At 56.5% G+C, this 17,286-nt stretch overlaps 3 protein-coding genes across 3 annotated transcripts; 2 read left to right on the top strand and 1 right to left on the bottom strand.

The window, feature by feature from the left end:
- Window positions 1-342: 342 nt before the first annotated feature.
- On the bottom strand, window positions 343-756 carry VOLCADRAFT_34874 (uncharacterized protein; the record flags this gene model as incomplete). The annotated part of the gene is made up of 1 exon (XM_002959110.1): window positions 343-756. A coding segment is annotated over one exon (414 nt), but the record flags the coding sequence as incomplete, so codon positions are not given.
- Window positions 757-1,643: 887 nt separating this feature from the next.
- VOLCADRAFT_78252 (uncharacterized protein) lies at window positions 1,644-3,074 on the top strand. Its single transcript, XM_002959102.1, has 5 exons — window positions 1,644-1,728; window positions 1,806-1,881; window positions 1,974-2,044; window positions 2,132-2,228; window positions 2,682-3,074. The coding sequence occupies exons 1-5, from the start codon at window positions 1,714-1,716 to the stop codon at window positions 2,888-2,890; spliced, it is 468 nt and encodes a 155-aa protein (XP_002959148.1). The 5' UTR covers window positions 1,644-1,713; the 3' UTR covers window positions 2,891-3,074.
- Window positions 3,075-6,264: 3,190 nt separating this feature from the next.
- Window positions 6,265-11,483, top strand: VOLCADRAFT_100552 (uncharacterized protein; the record flags this gene model as incomplete). Its single annotated transcript, XM_002959103.1, has 11 exons — window positions 6,265-6,308; window positions 6,525-6,564; window positions 6,867-7,091; window positions 7,629-7,795; window positions 8,444-8,511; window positions 8,749-9,009; window positions 9,155-9,317; window positions 9,722-9,840; window positions 10,003-10,461; window positions 10,932-10,972; window positions 11,451-11,483. 11 exons carry the CDS (start codon window positions 6,265-6,267, stop codon window positions 11,481-11,483), a joined length of 1,620 nt encoding a protein of 539 aa, XP_002959149.1.
- Window positions 11,484-17,286: the final 5,803 nt, after the last annotated feature.

Raw genomic sequence — 17,286 nt, forward strand, 5'->3', positions numbered from 1 at the left:
CCACACACATGTTCGGGTTTAAAAGCACATCGGGCGAGCGCCCCAATACACCCCGGCACCCAATACACCCCGGTACCCAATACACCCCGGTACCCAATACACCCCGGTGCCCAATACACCCCGGTACCCAATACACCCCGGTGCCCAATACACCCCGGTACCCAATACACCCCGGCACCCAATACACCCCGGTGCCCAATACACCCCGGTACCCAATACACCCCGGTACCCAATACACCCCGGTACCCAATACACCCCGGTACCCAATACACCCCGGTACCCAATACACCCCGGTACCCAATACACCCCGGTACCCAATACACCCCGGTACCCAATACACCCCGGTACCCAATACACCCCGGTGCCCAATACACCCCGGTACCCAATACACCCCGGTACCCAATACACCCCGGTACCCAATACACCCCGGTGCCCAATACACCCCGGTACCCAATACACCCCGGTACCCAATATGCCCCGGTGCCCAATACACCCCGGTGCCCAATACACCCCGGTACCCAATACACCCCGGTACCCAATACACCCCGGTGCCCAATACACCCCGGTGCCCAATACACTCCGGTACCCAATACACCCCGGCACCCAATACACCCCGGTACCCAATACACCCCGGCACCCAATACACCCCGGTACCCAATACACCCCGGTACCCAATACACCCCGGTACCCAATACACCCCGGTACCCAATACACCCCGGTGCCCAATACTCCCCGGTGCCCAATACACCCCGGTGCCCAATACACCCCGGTGCCCAATACACCCCGGTACCCAATATGCCCCGGTACCCGAGCCAAACCCGCGTGCCGTAACATGTACCATAGGTAACCAAGTACCCACTCAGCTACCCACTTGCTGGCATAACCGCTCGCCGGCATTATGCACACAGAATGTTGACGATTACCCAGTATGGCCCTCGTGTCCGTCGTCATGTTCAGTCATGTCCAACACGGCCCCGTAACGGTACTATTAGTCGACGGAGCAGCACCCTGCCGGCAGCTCTGTACTATCGCCTTGCATGGTTTAGCTAGGGAATGGACCTGTTGGGGCTTTTAACCCGACTTTTGGATGGGTTAGTCTTGTTGGCAATTGGTGACCAAAGGCTGCTGTATTGTGCTGTGCTGGCTGCTGAGGTTTCTGAGTTTGAGCCACTGACAAGCGAGGTTTAAGGGAACATGAATTCCGGGTAGGAGGGTGGCATCAGGAAGAAGGGTTATGTAACGGACCGCTGCGCCGTGAAGAGCTGTGGGGCCCTTGGCGCTGATCCCTGAGGATCCCTTACAAATACAAGATACAAATATGAGCTGTAGGTCAATAGAGGTCTAGAGGACCAGAGGTCGGGAGGAGCTGCGCGTCTGGCGGGTCGTATTGCAGTACCTGCAGCCGTGTAGGCTCCTCCGGGTGCGGGTCCCGAAATGACAGAAAAATGCCCGAAATCAGTCCTTCACTGGCGACAAACGCTTTCGGTAATGAAAGAAATATTGCCGAACCGCAGCTGAAGAAATTGATACTACTAATCGAATCAACATACCGTTACCGCAGTACAACGCAACCAGCCAATGCTCCTCATTTTTCGCTGCGTTGCTTTTGTGCACCCTGCGATTGTACCATTGCTGCTCGTATACGCTGGCTGTCTGACACTGCAGCTTTAGCATACCCAATTGTGAATCTCCGACGAATTTTTTTATTGAAACATGAACCCAGACAGAGTAAGCTAGAAAATACGCAAGCAATAGACACGTTTAACATTATGTAAGGCTGATAAACTTCTTCTTTCCTTTTGCAGCGCGTAATAGTCTATCCCCAATACCTGGATTCTACAAAAACGGTCGCTGAAGGTCGACGGATACCCAAAACGTTAGGTATGCATGATGAGGATCTTGGCGCTGCAGCTGATCGGTTCTGTGGCTTATCGCTACGACCCTGCAGCCGACACATTGCTCGATCGTCGCAGCGTGCGAGGACCCCTTCACCAACGAGCTGTATGACTGCTGCAAGCTATTAAAATTGGAATCACAAATTGAGGTGAGCCACTCTTCGGCCGCTTGCTTACGCTTGTTTCTAACGGCGTATAAGGTGCTCACATCCCTCACTTCTGGTCCGACCCTTCAGGCCAAGCATTACCCGCGAGATTGGCTTCCCAAAGGCCGCATTCGCGTGCAACTGAAAGGGGAAGATGGAAAACCGATCAATCCGGAGATACCGGACCGTAAGCTGGGACTCGGTGAAATGAGCAGCGGAAAGGGGGGAGATAATCCTAGCTCTGATAGCAAGTTCCGCACAAGTGCGGGAGTCGTTCGTAAGAGCCGGGGGGAGGGGCCATAGCTGTACCTGGCAAGGGTCATTTGCTACGGCACCAAAATGTTTTCCGAGCCATCACGCAGCAGCCTCGGTCACGGTAGAAGTCCTAGGAAAAATGCAAGCAGCTTGCCAGCGGGCTGGGCTGTGTACCCACCGGGGGTACGATTCACGACTCAGGGCATGACCGCAAGAACGTGGTTCACGGTCCCAATGACAAAGCGTGAACGGCTGAACGCCGGGTGTGACCATTGACTGTTGCGGCCTGCGGCCTGGGTACTGTTGCGGCCTGGGTACTGTTGCGGTCTGCTGTGCTGTGCTGTTGCGGTGTGCTGTGCTGTGTGCTGCACGTGGACCTCCTCAGGGCGGACGTTGATGGTGAAGCTGGCGGAGCTCATTCCCAAGCACCCCGGGAGAGCCAGCGGCAAGGGCCGGCAGCAGACCACGGCGACCAAGCTCATGGAGATGGCGGGGGGAGGGGCCGCAGGCAGTGGGAGCGGCGCTGGCAGCAGCGGTGCGGGGGCCAGCAAACCCGCTCCGAGCAAGAAGGGCGGCAAGAAGGGCAAGAAGTGACCAGGAATGGGAGCGGTGCTGGCGGCAGTGGCGGCATAACCCCATGTGTACGACTGCGATTGGTCGACTAATTTCTCCGCCACGGATAATCCCACTCGATCAGACTCGGCCCGACCGGGCCCAACCGAACACCTGGGTGCGCGGGCTGTGTATGTGTGTATGTATGTATGTCCAGCGCGGCAGCCTGGAAGGTAGCTGCTGCTGACCCACCTTTCCCCGGGGGTGGGCCAGTGCGCCAAGTGGAGGTTGCGGTCCAGGGTGATCGGCAGCTCGATGGCATGTGGGTTCGCCCGGCACGGCATGTGTGTGTTCTGGCACCCCTCCCTGCCCTTTTTGCCGGCTGTTGTCGTGGTGCCTTTCCTTTCCCCCGTGGCGCACCTCTGGCCGTGATGTGATTCGGCGTGGTCGGACATGACACATGTGCTGAGATGACGTAATTTGGCATGATGTCATTTATGGCTAAGTTTCTGGACTAGGCTTAAGACGAGGTTCGGGTTGATGGGGTGTCCGTACCGGGGTAGTGTTGGTGTGTCTGGGGGATGAGGGGAGGGCCAGGGGGCCAGGGGTGTCTGTGTGGGTTCCCTGACTCCGTGGAGGGTAGCTGGGCAGGCTGTGTAGGGGGAGAGTGACGAACATGAGCTGAGGGGGGGGTTGGGGCTTTAGGTGGACGAACCAAAGCCCCACGAATGACACGGCGAGGTTTTGTTTTGTTATACACATTGCGTGTGTTTGTATGTAAGTCACGTTGCAATATGTTGCTTATTGTTTGTTGCTGGACAGACGGGAGGGGGAGTAGGGGTTGACGGGGGCTCCTCAATACTGGGGGGTTGGATGGCCAGAGCGTGTATCCATACTTTTGCTGACAGCAAGCATATTCAGCAGGCCTTGTCCCTGTATGTATGTATGTATGTATGTATGTATGTAGACACTTGGCCGCTTCTCCCTTTCCAGGAATTGTTGTATATCTTCATCCTCCAACCTGACCCCCCTAACATTCCATTCCCTTTCCTCCGGCGCTCCCGGATGTGCGGGGAGGCGGGGAGCACCAGAACAGGTGATAGAGCACCTGTGACAGGATCAGGACGTACCAGGACAGGCAAGTAGCCTGACAGGCGACCTGACAGGCGACCTGGGCCTGACATGCACACATTCCCGTGTGCTGTACGTGTACATCAGCATGTACGTCGGTGTCCCTAGCGCCTCAGCTATTATTGCCCTAAGGCCTTCACCGCAAAAAAGGTACATCTGTTCTAAGCAGGCGTAGTGCTCGTTAACAGTGTTCACTGCTTTTGTGGGTCAAACTGATGATCAGTTCGGCTGCCGTGAGCCGAAACATGGATCAAACCCAAGATAATGGCAACCACGGGCAGCACCAAGCGGACATATATTTTTCCGGCACCGTTCTTCTGCCGTGTTTTTTTTAATTCAGCTTGGCGCCAGTTTTGCCAGACTGGCGACTGATCCCCCTCCTCCAGGAGTAGGTCCCGAGTGAAGCATCTGAAGGACTCGGACCCGGGAGGGGCCACCTTTTCTTGTCTTAGCTACCTGGTACACCGGTGTGCCCGCACCGGCTTGAGGTAGCGTCTGGTAGCGACAGAGTTACCAACCAGAGACGAGGTCCTCTCAGGTCCAACAAAATATTACATTTTTGTCTTGTCATCAAAATATCAGTTCTTTTTGTTATTCACTTTTTGCATAGTCGACCATATGCAAAGGCCTGCACTTGGCAAAAGCGGCGGATACAGCAGCAGCAGCAGCAGCAGCAGCAGCAGTTGCTTGATACAAGTCCGACGACGTCCGAAGCAGGGTGTAGTCGTACACTCCTACCTCCGCCTAGGGGAATCTTCGGGGGTTACCAGCCAGGGCCAGCCAGGGCCCGCTCTTCCACGCACTCTAGCAACAAAGAGACGTGCCAGATTTCACCACAATGAAACTACATCACATAATGAAATAAAAAATGTTCGCGCGATGCCGTTGGTGCACAGGATAGGGCCCTGCCTCCGCATACTCGTAGACGCGAACGGTTCACACTTCAAGGTTTGCAAGCCAGCTCTCGCGGTAAGTTGATCGATTTAACCGAAGGTAAAAAAAGTATATTAGCCCTTGACGTAGCAAGGTAAATGGAAATCGAGGTAAACGTTGTCCTTACTGGACTGCACGGACGTCAACGGCTGTTCTAAGCGTCCGGAGTGCGCGGCGCAACCGCACCGCTTCTTTCTCCCCAGCTGATTGCGCACCTGACCGTTCTGAACGAGGTTAAGAAGAGTTGTTAACACAGCGCCATGCGTGGACAACGTGCTGCAACTCGTTTTCCCTACAGGATTCCACGACTGCTGGGCACGCGCTCTGATACGGCATCTATCACCGTATCATCACCAGCGTTAATGGGTGTGCTTTCCTGAAATATACCGGGAAAAAATAAATGATAGCGATGTAGATTTGAGCGTCTGGCTGCTTTCTTTGGGCGATATTGCGCAGTTTTGCACCGAGCAGGACCGAGAGAAAGAATGCTAGCTGTTACTTGAGGTCCAAGCTTTGCAGGTCAATGAAGCTTAAATGCAAACACACACCGAAACGGCCATTAATTCAGGAAAGCGTCAAAGACTGAAGCTTCTCGCCGAATTATGTAAGGTCGGCGCTACGATGCCGTGGGAAAAAAAAGCTTCTCCTACGAGAGTGTCAATTTTATTAAGACATGTAAGCTTTAATAATAAGAAGATACTGTTGAGCAATAGCTGCAGACCAGGTTTAAAATACACGTATGTCGGACGGCGTCGTATACGGTGACGCAGCCCAACTTTCCGATGGTATGCTTGCGTGCCCATGTATGGGCGTTTTGAGATACCCTCATAATAGTGAGGTGCGATGTTTTCCCTACCACCCTTCTCCCTGCTTTCTCAGGTATCGGCCAGCATATGAGTGTAACTGGATGTCATGGGCGTAATAGCGCGTAAGAATTCACCAAGCACGCCAAATGGCCTAAACCATCGTTACGTCAGTGCCTTCTGATTATACTCGATTATGATAGGAGCCGTCTGGCCTCTATCCCTCCAAGAAACCTTCCGGTGCTGTACAGAGGGTGAAATGGAGGCTCAAGGGGACGCACAAGGAGGCCCAGTGGAGCCGTCGAGGCGGGTCACAGCCGATATATTACTTTACCTGAGCGCAAGACATCATAACAGGTGCTGCAGCGATAACTAAGGTCTGGTGGAGAACTGGGCGATACGGTGTCGCCGTAATTTTTGCCCACGTGGACTGAGTCCAGCTGCGTAACTGTGGAATAAGGACTCAAATTTGTGTAATTACCATTTTATGTTTAAGCGCGGTATAAAAGTCCGTCGAAGCCACCTCGCTGAAGGTGGCAGTACAGGTGCATGTTTTTTCAACGGAGCCGCAACCGAGGTAGCAGATTGTCTGTGTAAGTGTGTCTGTTTCATGATGAGGAAATTGATTCGCATCAAGCGATAAGCGGGGATAGCTACAACGGCATTTCGTTGACTTCTTCTCCTGCCGCAACACAATTTTCGGCTAATGTCAAAACTGTTGACCACAGCAGCCGAGATTGATACTTATCGTTCGCGTACTTTCTCTCCGAGGTCCTTAAGTGCGTGCAATCCCCGCTTGCTCCGCGCAGTCCTTGGCTCTTCCGCGTACAGAGTATTCCGAAGCTACTGGTACGTCTCTTTAAGCTAACCTGTTACTTTTTATCGTTTGGATCTTGGCTTGCTGTTTGCCTGAAACTTTAAGCGTTATCCTCGACCAGATTTCCGGATCCCATACCCCTGGCCCCACCACACCACCCCAGCCTCCATCGACAGCCTGTCTAATCGTAGAAACACCTTACACATGGCTTACAAAATCCCGGGCTAGGGTTGCAGCAAGCGATCTGATCCAGCAGCCAGCACCAGCAGCGGGCACCCCTCCCAGCGTTTCCCATTGTGTCCGCGTTCACCCCCTTTCCTCCCCTGACCCCCAGATCATCCTTTTGGCGCTCGCCACCTTCTTGGTGAACTTCAACTATTTGAACTCAGTGACTCGGAGGTACAAGGACTGTACCGTGCCTTGGATCACCTGGGCGGGAGGCGCCGGAGGGCTATCAGCGCTATCCGTCGCACCCCCGGGCAGTGATCAAATTGCCGGTGGCGGTGATGGCAGTAGCAATGGCAGCACTGACAGAGGCAGGCGGCTGCGCATTGCACTGGTAGATCGGCGGGCGGGCGGGAGTATGTATGTATGTGTGTATATTCGTGTGTGTATACCTTTTTAATGTGGTGCTGTTCGAGTGGTTAGATGTTTTAGCGGTGTAGTCGTGATTGGCGCTGCCGGGTGGTTAGGTCCCAACCACCCATGGGGCTGGTGGTGGGAGGGGGAAGGGGAAGTGGGGTGACGAGGGGTGAAGGGGGATAGGAGCGGAGTGGTATATTTTCTTAGCGGACCTGGGTCGTGTTGGGCTGTGGCGACTGCACTGTACGGCACTGCACCGCCAGGGACACGCTCCCCTCCCCGGCTCCGTGCCTCCCTCCCTACCCCCCTCCCTCCCTCCCTCCCTACCCCCCTCCCCACCTAACCACCCTGTCAGCAGCTAATGAACTCCTCCTCCTCCTCGTTGGTCATCTGCGCACCTGGTCCCTTCACTTACCCCCCCTCCCCGCGAATCCCATGTGCAGCGCATGTAGCCTTTGGCAATGAGTTTCTACTTGTTGATGTCCCCTCCTCCACTCCCCCCACCGGCCCTCAGGTATCGATGGCTACGGGTCGAGCTTCATCCCGGACAGCACCACCATCCTCTACCTCGGCCTCTGCACCACCACCACCACAACAACAACGACAGCGAGGGGGAGGGGGAGGTGAAGTGGTGATCAACGCCAGGTTGGCGCAGTTTGCTGGCTTGCTGGATGTGACCGGGTGGGTGGCAGGATGGGTGGGAGGGGGGGGTGAGGGGAGGACGGTATGGGGGCTCTTCTTTTGGGAGGTCCTTCCCGAGGGGGCCGGGGGACTGGGGAGCTGCTGTGCGGTGGTGTGGTGTGGTGTGATGTGGTGTGGTGTGTTTCTCTCCCTCAGTCTCCTCGGAGGGTGACGGGGGCAATGTGTTGGGCGGTTGACCTCAACAGTCCAGTCAGCTGAAACCCCTGTCTGTCTGTCTGTCAGTCTGTCTGTCAGTCTGTCTGTCTGTCAGTCAGTCTGCCTTGCATGCCTAAACCATGGCAGTGTCAAGTACTACCCCAGCAGAGAGGCAGTTAGTTGGTTGGTTCGTTAATCCCCCGGCCCGCCTCACCAGTGTCCTCGTCCCCTTGTCTTCCTGCCGTACATACCCTCACCATCATTGCACGACAAACACAATCCCTGCTGGTCCCCCGGTGCGGCTTTAGTCGGTGGCAATCGATATATTGTGTTTTTGCGGACGATCTCCCACACACACACCACTCACACACAAGCCCTTAGGCAGCACCAGTCGTCACCTCAACTAACAACTCCCCTATCCCCAAACCCCTCACGAACATACGTACATACGTACATGCATACGCACGTACTTACATGCATACATACATACAGTCCCAACAAGCAGCTGTTTGCGGATCTTCACGGTTACACGTACGTGGACGCGAGCGACCTCCTTGACAGTGAGTGGTGCCTCCCCCCCCCGTGTGATGGTGGTCCCCGGGGGGGGGTTAGGGGGTTTAGGGGGGGCCGGTGCAAGTGTGTGTGTGTATGTGGAAGGTGGCTTAGTTGCGTGGCTCCCACATAGGTATGCGCGTGTATGTATGTATGTATGTATGTATGTATGTATGTATGTATGTATGTATGTATGTATGTATGTATGGTCACAACCGCCTCGCAAACCTGTGTCGCCGATGCAGGTTCTCGACCAGCGTCCTGGAGCAAAATCCCAGCCGTGCTTTCCGTACTGGATCAGTACGACTGGGTGTTTTGGCTGGACGCCGACACGTTGATTACAAACCTCAGCACTCCGGTGGAGTCCTTGCTGCCCGCCATCGCCACCCCACCCCCCAGCGGTACGGAGGGCGTGGTGGCGGCGGCGGCGGCGGCGGGTTCATCCGGGTCGACATCCGTATATCCTGGCTTTGGCCCCGACCTGTTGCTGACGGAGGACTCCACGGGTGAGTTTTGGCTGGAAGATATGTGTGTATGGATGTATGTATGTGCGTGTGAATTCGTCCTCTTCGCCTTTGCTGTACACCTCCCCCAATCCCGGGGCCCCTTTTTACCCCCCCCCTGCCCCCTCCCGCCCGGATTTGGGCTCAGGCGTGAACGCGGGTGTGTGGCTGATTCGCGGGTCGGGTTGTTCCTGGTGCCGTACATTCCTGGAGCGCTGGTGGGGTATGGAGGAGTTCATTCGAAGGAACCCCGGAGACACGAAGAGCGGAGATAACGACGCGCTCAAATATCTTCTTGCGAACATGGACAAGTAAGTTTGGGGTACGGCTGGCTGGTTCCGGAGCCGGCAAGGGAAGGGTTGGTACCCTTGGTAATTTCCTGGTGCCTTCCCCCTCCCCCTCCCCTTCCTGTGCCTTTTCAATTCGTACGGCAATACTTGCTCCACCTGTTACCCGTCCACCCCCCTGGAGCCACTCCCGTCTGGGTGTTGCGTGCGTGCGTGCGTGCATGCGTGTGTGTTTTCCCCCTCATCCCGCAACGCCCGTGGGACTGCCCTTGTGGACTCCGCATGTTGTTGGTGACGACGTTGCTGTTGCTGTAGTGGTCGATAATGATGTTGTTCATGTCGCTGTTGTCGATGATATTGCTCGCACAGCTCCTCTCTTCCTGTGTATTACCCTCCCCCCTTCCCCCCGTCCCCCCGTCCCCCCCTAGGTCGGAGCTGTCAGCCCACGTGGGTCTGGCTCCCCAGTGCGCCTTCAACAGCTACCTGTGGAGGGGCAGTGTACGGAACATTGTACGGTACATCTTGAACCCCGGGAGGGTGCTTGTGGGTGAGTTGTGTGTATGTGTGTATGGGGGGAAAGGGGAAAATAAGGGGAAAAGGAAAGGGAGTGGTGAAGGGAGGGGATGGGGGGGACCCCACGGGGCCTTTAGGAAGGTACGGCAGGCAGACCAGGCAATACCCCCGCTTCACTCCCCGCCCCCTCCTCCAGGTTTGTGGCAGCCCGGGGACTTCCTCATGCATGCCGCGGGAGTTCACGACAAGGCTGCCGTACTGCAGCGCTTCATGCAACGGCAGCAGCTGGTTGGAGTCACCCGTTCTGTTACAGGAGTCCTCTCCGAACGACCGCGTGCCGTACAGGGGGAAGAAGGAAAGGGAAGTACGGCATCATCGGGGCCGCTTACCTCCCAGGGTGGTGGGGCGGGAGGTCGGGGGCCATCTGGTTCGGCAGTAGAAGTGGTGACGGGGGTGTCTGAGCAGGGGGAGGGGGAGGGCGGTCTGGGGGGCTTTCCTCCCGCGGGGCCCGAGGGGAGGGGCGGTGGGGGATCGGGGGTCCTCCAGAGCTCATCATCGTCGCTGTGGGGGGCGAGGGAGCTGCTCCGCTTCGCTCCGTCCGGAACCCCCGCGAGCATTAACCCCCACGACCAACAGACACGACTAGCTGCAGGAGGTGGGGGGAAAGCGGGGGCAAGAGGGGGAGGCGGAGAGGGACGGGCGGAAGGAAACAGGAAGACGGAGGAGGGGGAGGGGGAGCAACCGCGGGAGGAGTCCGGGTCGGGGGCNGGAGGGGGGCAGTGGAGGAAAGCGGGAAGTGGCGANCATGTTGCGGTGCGGGGGAGGGAGAGGGGGAGGGGGGGTAGAGGGGGGATCGGGAAGCAGCAGCAGCAGCAGGAGGATAGACTGCCCCGGCGAGCTGGAAGGGGGGGTCGGTAGCGGCGTTGGGAAGCAGTAGAAGCAGCTAGAGCAGCAACAGCACGAAGAGGAAAGCGCCTGGGCAATTACTGTGGTAGGCGGAGAGAGGACGAGATGGCTTTGGCTACAAATTGTGTAGTTGTGAATATTTGTATGTATGCATGTATGTATGTGTGTGGCTTGGTGGTGTGTGTGTCGTTCCTCCTCCTCGGTGTGTGCCCCCTGGAGTGCCCGATGAGACCATTGATTGCGTTCCGTTGCGGCCCCACGTACGGGCTGACGTATACAGTTAGTGTGTATGTAGGTATGTTTGTTATTAGATGGAAAGATTACCAAAGTCAAAAAGACAGCACCTTTCCAATTGTAATACTCAACAAGAAATGTGTGAGAGTGTATGACTGACAGACACCTACGTATGTATGTCTGTATGTGCGCGGGTTGTAGGTTGAGTGCATGTGATGTTTATTCACGTGAGATGTGTACACGCCGTAAATATTGACCTGGGGGGGTACCGGGGTACCTTTTTTCCGTTACATACGCCGGGTAGGAGTGGTGATGTGGTGGCGGCGGCGGTGGTGGTGGTGAAGGTTGTTGGTGGCGGTGGTAATGGCACGGTGTGGTAGATAAACGTGCGCATCCGCATTTGAGATTTTAGTATTTGACCTTAAGAGTAAAAACCCTATCAAGAGCGGCAAGGGGGCCCGTCACGAGCGCGTCTCCCCCCCCCCTCCCCCCCAACCCCTCCAGCCCCCCCGGGAGGTCGTTCGTCGTGAAAAGTGAAGTGACGTAGCCATTGCATGTCAGGACGTGCTGTTGCAGAAGAGTAGCAGTGGTAGCAGTAGCAGGAGGAGAGAGTATTGTGTACCTGACGTGGTTGTGACGAAAATATAAAATGACGGCGATCTGTTATGTTGACCAGCCACAGAGGTGTTGCGTTGGCCACTAGCTGTACGGATGCAACGACGGATGCACGTACGCCATGAGCCCATCCACACACACATTTTTATTCTAAGTTTTCTTCAGTATTCGGCGAACATGGCGGTGGTGGCGTCAAGGTGGACAATGGCGCATATGGCGGTGGTGGCGTCAAGGTGGTAGCTTGTCGGTGGAATAATGATCTCATTGCACCTGAAGCATCGAGCGCACTTGCATATACCGCTATGCCGTTCACCGCACACACACACCCGTTCTGTCTCCTTTGCATTTGTTTCGCCTTCACCCTTCACCCTCAAGTACGTACGTATGCACGAATGCATGTGTGTAAGATGCTGCGTTGCGTTTTTTTGTGTGTGTTTAACGCGTCGGTTGCGTTTCCCAGAGAGGTGTAACAAAGTTTTTATACGGGGCTGCCGCTGTTGCGTGTGGTCGCAAGTGGTGATATATGCTGCTGCTGCTGCTGATGATGATGATGATGATGGCAAACGTTCCAGTCAGGCGAGATGGAGATGCGCTTGGGCCGGAGAGTGTTATGGACTCGCGAGTTCTCCCACACCCCTCCTCACACGCACATACACAACACAGACAATCTTTACCTCAGTAATAATCAGAGTAACCTCGTATTCTTACATGTACAGCATTGTACGATGCACAAGCCTCCTGGGACCAGAGTTTGTCGTACCTCACCTTTTCCGAGTGCACTGTTGTTTTGACTGTACGGCGCGACTCATACCTGCATCCGTACCGGCCATTGTTCTCAGTATCGGCATGTGGTGTCCACACAAACCGCCCCAACTGGCTCATATCATCGAATCCTTACATGGACATTCGGCTCCAACTTGAAAACGGATACCCCTCTTCATGTACGTACTGCGTTACATGTACAGCTGATCGACTGAGCACAGAACCCAGCCAGGAATTTTGTTGGTTGCAAAATGCCGACTTCCGTACACCCCGACCATCGGTCGCTCCGGAACCCATTTCCAGCCAACAAATAAAATAAAAACAGCAAAAAATCGTCCCCAAACAAATCCCCCGTCCATTGCGTACCGTGTTCCAATCCACGCACGACAGCGCATCCACTCAAAACGCAAGTTGAGCCTCCCAACAGCTCACACACCCTAAACCCCCCTAACCCCGTTAACCTCCGGTAACGCTCTCCGGAATCTCACCCCCCCTGCCCTTTATCTGAAACCAGCTGCCTGCCGCCTTCCAAGCCCTAATAGTCGCCCGCACCGAAGCACAGATTCTCTCTGCACGCGTGTGGATGTATGTATGTCTGTATGTACGTACCTATGTACGCAATCAGCGTACAGCCGATGGGTCCCCCTCCACGTTTTCGATTATGACCTACTACTGTGTGTATTTACATGAGTGTGTCGTACATGAGTGCATGCGTGTCCTGTGAAGAGTGTTAGGACTGTGTAATGACGAGTTCTCAATAACGCTACGCTATGTACGGAAATTGCTACCGCTGGCAAAAGAAATACAAACCCGTTGAGAGGGTTACTCCTATACACAGCCCGTTGTCTGTATGTATGTCGTATGTGCACTATTGCACACTTCCGTAGGCAAACATTGAGCCCCGCAATCTCCAACAACCGCAAAACGAATTCTCCTGCGTTCACGACTCGCACGTCGTTACCACCGCACAGTGCACCTGGGTGACGCATCTTAACGCAACCAGGCAGCGCGCGAGGGGTCCAAAATAATCACCTCTCACCATCACCACCTGCCGATCTTTCACGACCCACATCGGGGCCGTCAGCAGGCTGAAACTACCTAACCACCTAACCACCTGCCGCATATTGACAACCGACTGCCCTGTGCGGCGCCGGCTGCGGACTGCAGCTACTGCCGTACTTGTAGCAGCAGCTGTAGCTGCCCTTTTGGCCCACACCATGTCAGCAGCCAACATTATGCAACCTCACGAATTCTCGCTCGTACTTTGTTCGTACAAAAACCTCCCCCCCCGGTGCGTGACCCCACTTTTACCCTCCAAATGTACGACGACTTCACGTCAAATCACGTATTAGGACAGGCGCTATGGCCGTACCAGCCCCACCCTCCTCCACCTCCTCCGCCGGGCCATGGTGTCAGGCACCGCACCGTCCGCAGCTCCGCGCGCAGTAGTCCCGCGCAACCAGCCAGGGGGAGCGGCACAGCCCCCCGCGGACCACCACCTCGCAGCCCCCTCCCTGGACGGATCCCGGCGGGGGCAGATCGCCGCACTCCACCTCCATCTTCCCGGGCGATGGCGGTGGCGGCGGCGGCTGTTGTTGTTGTTGTTGTTGTTGTTGTTGTTGTTGTTGTTGTTGTTGTTGTTGTTGTTGTTGTTGTTGTTGTTGTTGTTGTTGTTGTTGTTGTTGTTGTTGTTGTATTTGCTGGGACTCTTTCTGCAGTGGCGGGGCCGTTGGTGATGCATCCTCCGACGCTGCGGTGAAGGCGGTAGTCCCTCCGGCAGTAGCAGTGTGAGCAGCAGGCGGCCCGGGCTTGGCGGTAATGAAACCAAACGTGGCTGCAGGCAGCCCGTACAAGGACTGGAACCCCGGCACAAAGCTGCTACTGCCACCGCCACCGCCATACCAATCTTCTCTTTCGTCCCAAGGGGAGGAAGCCGCGGTGAAGCTGGTGCCACTAACCCCGCCAACACCACCTCCAAAACCCATGGCATTGGCCGCAGCAGTAGCAGTAGCAGTAGCAGTAGCAGTAGCAGCTGCTGCCCGTGTCTCCGCCGGTGCTCCGCGCGCCCCCCGCAGCCAGGAGAAGAAGAACCCCGGCTTGGCGGCCAGCAGCGGGGCGCCGGGGGAGGGGATGGAGGTGGTGTTCTCAAACGGGTTGAAGGCGCGAGCTGAAGTGGGGCTCGGGGTCGCGGCGGCGGTGGCGGTGGCGGCGGCGGTGGTGCCGTCTGCTGAGGAGGACAGTTGAGTGGCGGGGGAAGTGGCAGCGGGGGACTGCTCCGGGGCGCCGCCGCCGGCAGCGCTGCTGCCGCTGTCGCTGGAACTGCTGTTGCTGCCGCTGCCGGCGGTGTCGAGTGACGAGGACTTGGTGGCGGGGACACCCACTCTCTGATTCACGAGCGACGAGGCGGGGCCTGCCGTACCCAGTGGGGACGCTGACGACGCGTTTACCGTCGCCTTCGTTGTTTTCACCCCCGCCGCCGCCGCAGTAGCAGCAGCGGCAGCTGCAGCAGCAGTGTCGGCGGCGAAAGCCGGGTCCGACAGGCTGGCGGCGCTAGCGACCATATGCGCCGTTTGGTACGGCCCGTAAGATGCGTTGGTGCCGTACGGCAGTGTGACGGGGGACATCGCAGTTTCGGAGGGGTTTTTGTTCCCCAATGTTGTAGCAGCGGTTGTGACGGCGGTTGGTACGACGAAGGGCGAGGCTGCACCCAATGGGTTGATCAGGAAGGAGCTGCCGCCTGGAGCGGCTGTAGCGTTCTGCGGATCTGACCCCACGGGGCTATTGGCACCAGCTTGGCCACTGCCATTGCTACTGCCGCTGCTAGTGGTGTGATTGCTACTGGCGTTGGCGCCCCTCGATTTGCTACTGCTCACGCCTCCGACATTAACAACTGCGACACGGCTGCTACTACTGTCGCTACTGCCGTTGAACACAGCCGTACCGTCGCTGTAGTTGCTGACAGCTCCCCCGGCTGCAATGCCGGCATCGACTGGAGTAGCGCCTTGGCCGCTGTTGCTACTGCTGCTGTTAATTCTACTGCTGTTGCTGTTGCTACTGCTGTTGTTAATGCTACTGCTGTTGTTAATGCTACTGCTGTTGTTAATGCTACTGCTGTTGTTAATGCTACTGCTGTTGCTACTGCTGTTGTTAATGCTACTGCTGTTGCTACTGCTGTTGTTAATGCTACTGCTGTTGCTGTTGCTACTGCTGTTGTTAATGCTACTGCTGTTGCTGTTGCTACTGCTGTTGTTAATGCTACTGCTGTTGCTACTGCTGTTGTTAATGCTACTGCTGTTGCTACTGCTGTTGTTAATGCTACTGCTGTTGCTACTGCTGTTGTTAATGCTACTGCTGCTACTGCTAGCGCCATCTGCGGGGCCATCCTCGGCTTCGTCGGATGCGGCGGAAAATCCCCTGAACCCCGTGAAGGAGGGGAAGGAGGGGAAGGAGCCGAACAGGTCGAGCAGGCTACTGCCGCTACTGCTGCCGCCGCTACTGCTGCCGCCGCTACTGCTGCCGCCGCTACTGGCGATATTGCTGCTGCTACTGGCGCTACTGGCGCTGGTGGTACCACTGCTGCTAGTACCGCTGCTGCGAGTGCTGGTGGTGGTGGTGGTGGTGCTACTGCCGCTGCCACTACCGGCCCCATTGCTGTCACTCGCATCACCGCCACCATTGCCGAGGGTGCTTGATGTGCTTGCTACGCTTCCCATGTTGCCGGTCGTAGCACTGCCCCCGTTGCCACTGGCACTGCCACTGCTGCTGCCATTGTTGCTGCCATTGCTACTACCAGTGCCATTGCTACTGCCTTTGCTACTGCTAGCTCCACAGCGGTTACACGAGGTGGCGCAATAGCCCTGAACCATCATGAGTGTCGCATCATTGCATCTGCCCAACGCCGCCTGTATCGTACAGCTGTAGCCGCCTGGCGGTTGCACGTCGTAGCAGCTGCTACTGCCACCGCTACAGCGGCTGCATGTGAAGGCGCAAAAGCCGTACGGCAACATAAACCCCTCATTGCAGCGGCCCCAAGACGCCTGTTGGGCACAGGTGTAATCGCCGGGCGGCTGTACGTCGCCACAGCTATTGCTACTGCCGCTTCCGCCGCCGCTACTGCGGCTACTGCCACAGGTGTTGCAAGTGGCGGCGCAGTAGTTGTTGACGCGGATGAAGTCGGCGGAGCACTTCCCCCAGGCGGCCTGCTGGGTGCACGTGTAGCCGCCTGCGGGGTGGCGTATGTATGTATGTCGTTGATTACACTGTGGGCTTAAGAGCCGGGGGGGGGCCCAGAGGGTCGAAACACAGTGTGCGGGGTTTAGGCGCACACGGCTGTTTAGTCTCGTGCTTCGTGCATTCCGGCCCAGGGATCAGACCCCACCGGGGGGTAGCGCTACTGCTGAACGAGCTCTAGGTCCGCTGGTCACCTATCGAAATCCCCTAAGTCGCACCCGGGGAGTCCTCCGACAGGCGGAAAGTAGTAGAGAAACGTTTCAAAGAGCTCGCAACCAGGATCTGGGCGACCGGCAGCCCGACGAGTCATCCCGGGCTGGGGAGGTCACCAAGCTCAAAAACCCTCACGCAAAAAGAGCGCAAAGAGCTCACACCAATGAATGTATGCATCTATGTATGTATGTGGGTATGTGGGTGTATGTCTACATGTATGTGTGTATGGCTGTGTGTGGGCTTCTAGGAAGTTTGGACTGACGTACGGCGCCCTCCACCGACCGGAGCTCCGAAGAGGACACTCCCCACTGCGACACATCACACCGGCCCACCGAGAGGGAAGTACGGCAATCCAGACCTATCCAAAGGGCCTATCTGTCAACCGCGCACTGTTTCGGAGACCTAGGCCCTACGCCAGGGACATGTGTACGGTGCCGTACAAATACGGTGCACACGCACATACAAGCACTGTATTCGGGACATACAGAGCATCCTCGGAGGTTTTACTCCAACCTCTCGG

Source organism: Volvox carteri (genome assembly GCF_000143455.1).
Source record: "Volvox carteri f. nagariensis unplaced genomic scaffold VOLCAscaffold_126, whole genome shotgun sequence".
Lineage (NCBI taxonomy): Eukaryota > Viridiplantae > Chlorophyta > Chlorophyceae > Chlamydomonadales > Volvocaceae > Volvox > Volvox carteri.